This window comes from Monopterus albus, unplaced genomic scaffold (genome assembly GCF_001952655.1).
Source record: "Monopterus albus unplaced genomic scaffold, M_albus_1.0 scaffold277.1, whole genome shotgun sequence".
In the NCBI taxonomy this organism is placed as follows: Eukaryota; Metazoa; Chordata; class Actinopteri; order Synbranchiformes; family Synbranchidae; genus Monopterus; species Monopterus albus.
In genome coordinates this window covers 104,189-105,485 of record NW_018128157.1, presented here as the reverse complement: position 1 = coordinate 105,485, position 1,297 = coordinate 104,189, and the positions used below count along the sequence as shown (strand labels likewise).

Here is a 1,297-nt window from a genome sequence, read left to right as displayed (position 1 = left end):
ACTCTTTCCATCCTTCAGTCCTTAACACCCTCGACTGTGACTCATCAGTGACTCCTCTGAAGCTGCACGCATCCTCCAGTTTCAGCGGAGACGTTGCAGAGGCCGTGCCCCACAGCGCCTCAGTTTCACCACACATATGTCCTTTGTTATTTTTCTAGTGGAGAGGTCGGGCTGAGACACAGATTTAAAGGTCCAAGTGGTGCTGAAGAGCTGCTGTGGACCAGGCAGGTGTAGCAGTTGGTCTGGTAACAACATGGTTTAGAGAAAGAAGCTTAAACCGACTCCCTCTGAGGAGCCGCGCCAGACACAGTTAATACGCAACAACAGTGTTGGAGTGCTGCTTAACCAGACCTGCCAGTGGTGCTATATGCTGACACACTCAGTCACTATGCCGACGTTTAGCAGGCACCACAAATATAAACATTCATGAGCCACCATGTTGGTACAGGGTAGTCTCCTGGGGTGTGTGTGTGTGTGTGTGTGTGTGTGTGTGTGTGAAGGCAGGAGGACTGTCCATTACATAACACACTGAACCTACAGCCGATTTTCCAGCTGTTTGGTTTGTTACAAATGTAGAAATGTATTTTTGATACAGGAAGCCTGGTTACATTAAAGATGTAGATACTTGTATCACAATACTTCGTTGTAGAGAGTGACAGCGATAGTTCTATAAAGTAATATTTAAGAGGAATGTAGTCTTCGTAATTATCTAAGTTTATTCTTTTGTGTGACTAACCTATGTGAAGTACACAGGGTTTAATGCGCCCTCTGCTGTGTCTGCAGGGTTTCGGTAACGTCGGCCTCCACTCCATGCGCTACCTTCATCGGTATGGAGCAAAGTGTATCGGAGTCGGAGAAATAGACGGAACTATCTGGAACCCCAACGGCATCGACCCCAAAGAACTGGAGGAGTACAAACTGGTGAGTAGTGGTGATAAGTGAACAAATGGGACTCCAGACTGGTCAGTAAATGCAGCAGACCAGCATGCCACCTGTTGGAGAACCAGTGTCAGTACCGCAGCTGAGTTCTCATTAGCTTGGGGTTTTCTGTGAGCTTGCTGCTGTGACACTTCATTGCTCCTTTGGTATTTTGGATCCTCTAACTACATGTGGTTTCTGTCTGTCTTAGGCCAATGGGACCATCGTGGGCTTCCCGAACGCTACGCTGTATGAGGGAAACATCCTGGAGGCTGACTGTGACATCCTGATCCCAGCTGCCGGCGAGAAACAGCTGACCAAGAGCAACGCACACAAGGTCAAAGCCAAGGTAACAACATTCATTATGTAGGCACACAGT

At 47.9% G+C, this 1,297-nt stretch overlaps 2 protein-coding genes across 2 annotated transcripts in view; one reads left to right on the top strand and one right to left on the bottom strand.

The window, feature by feature from the left end:
* LOC109973022 (glutamate dehydrogenase, mitochondrial-like) overlaps positions 1–1,297 on the top strand; it is a 14,684-nt gene that overhangs the window by 8,282 nt on the left and 5,105 nt on the right. The window contains exons 7-8 of the mRNA XM_020622313.1: positions 784–921; positions 1,130–1,267. Of these exons, the coding sequence (XP_020477969.1) occupies positions 784–921; positions 1,130–1,267 (276 nt within the window). The remainder of the gene's footprint in view (positions 1–783; positions 922–1,129; positions 1,268–1,297) is intronic.
* Positions 1–1,297, bottom strand: part of shld2 (shieldin complex subunit 2) — a 19,442-nt gene that overhangs the window by 16,512 nt on the left and 1,633 nt on the right. The window lies entirely within an intron of this gene.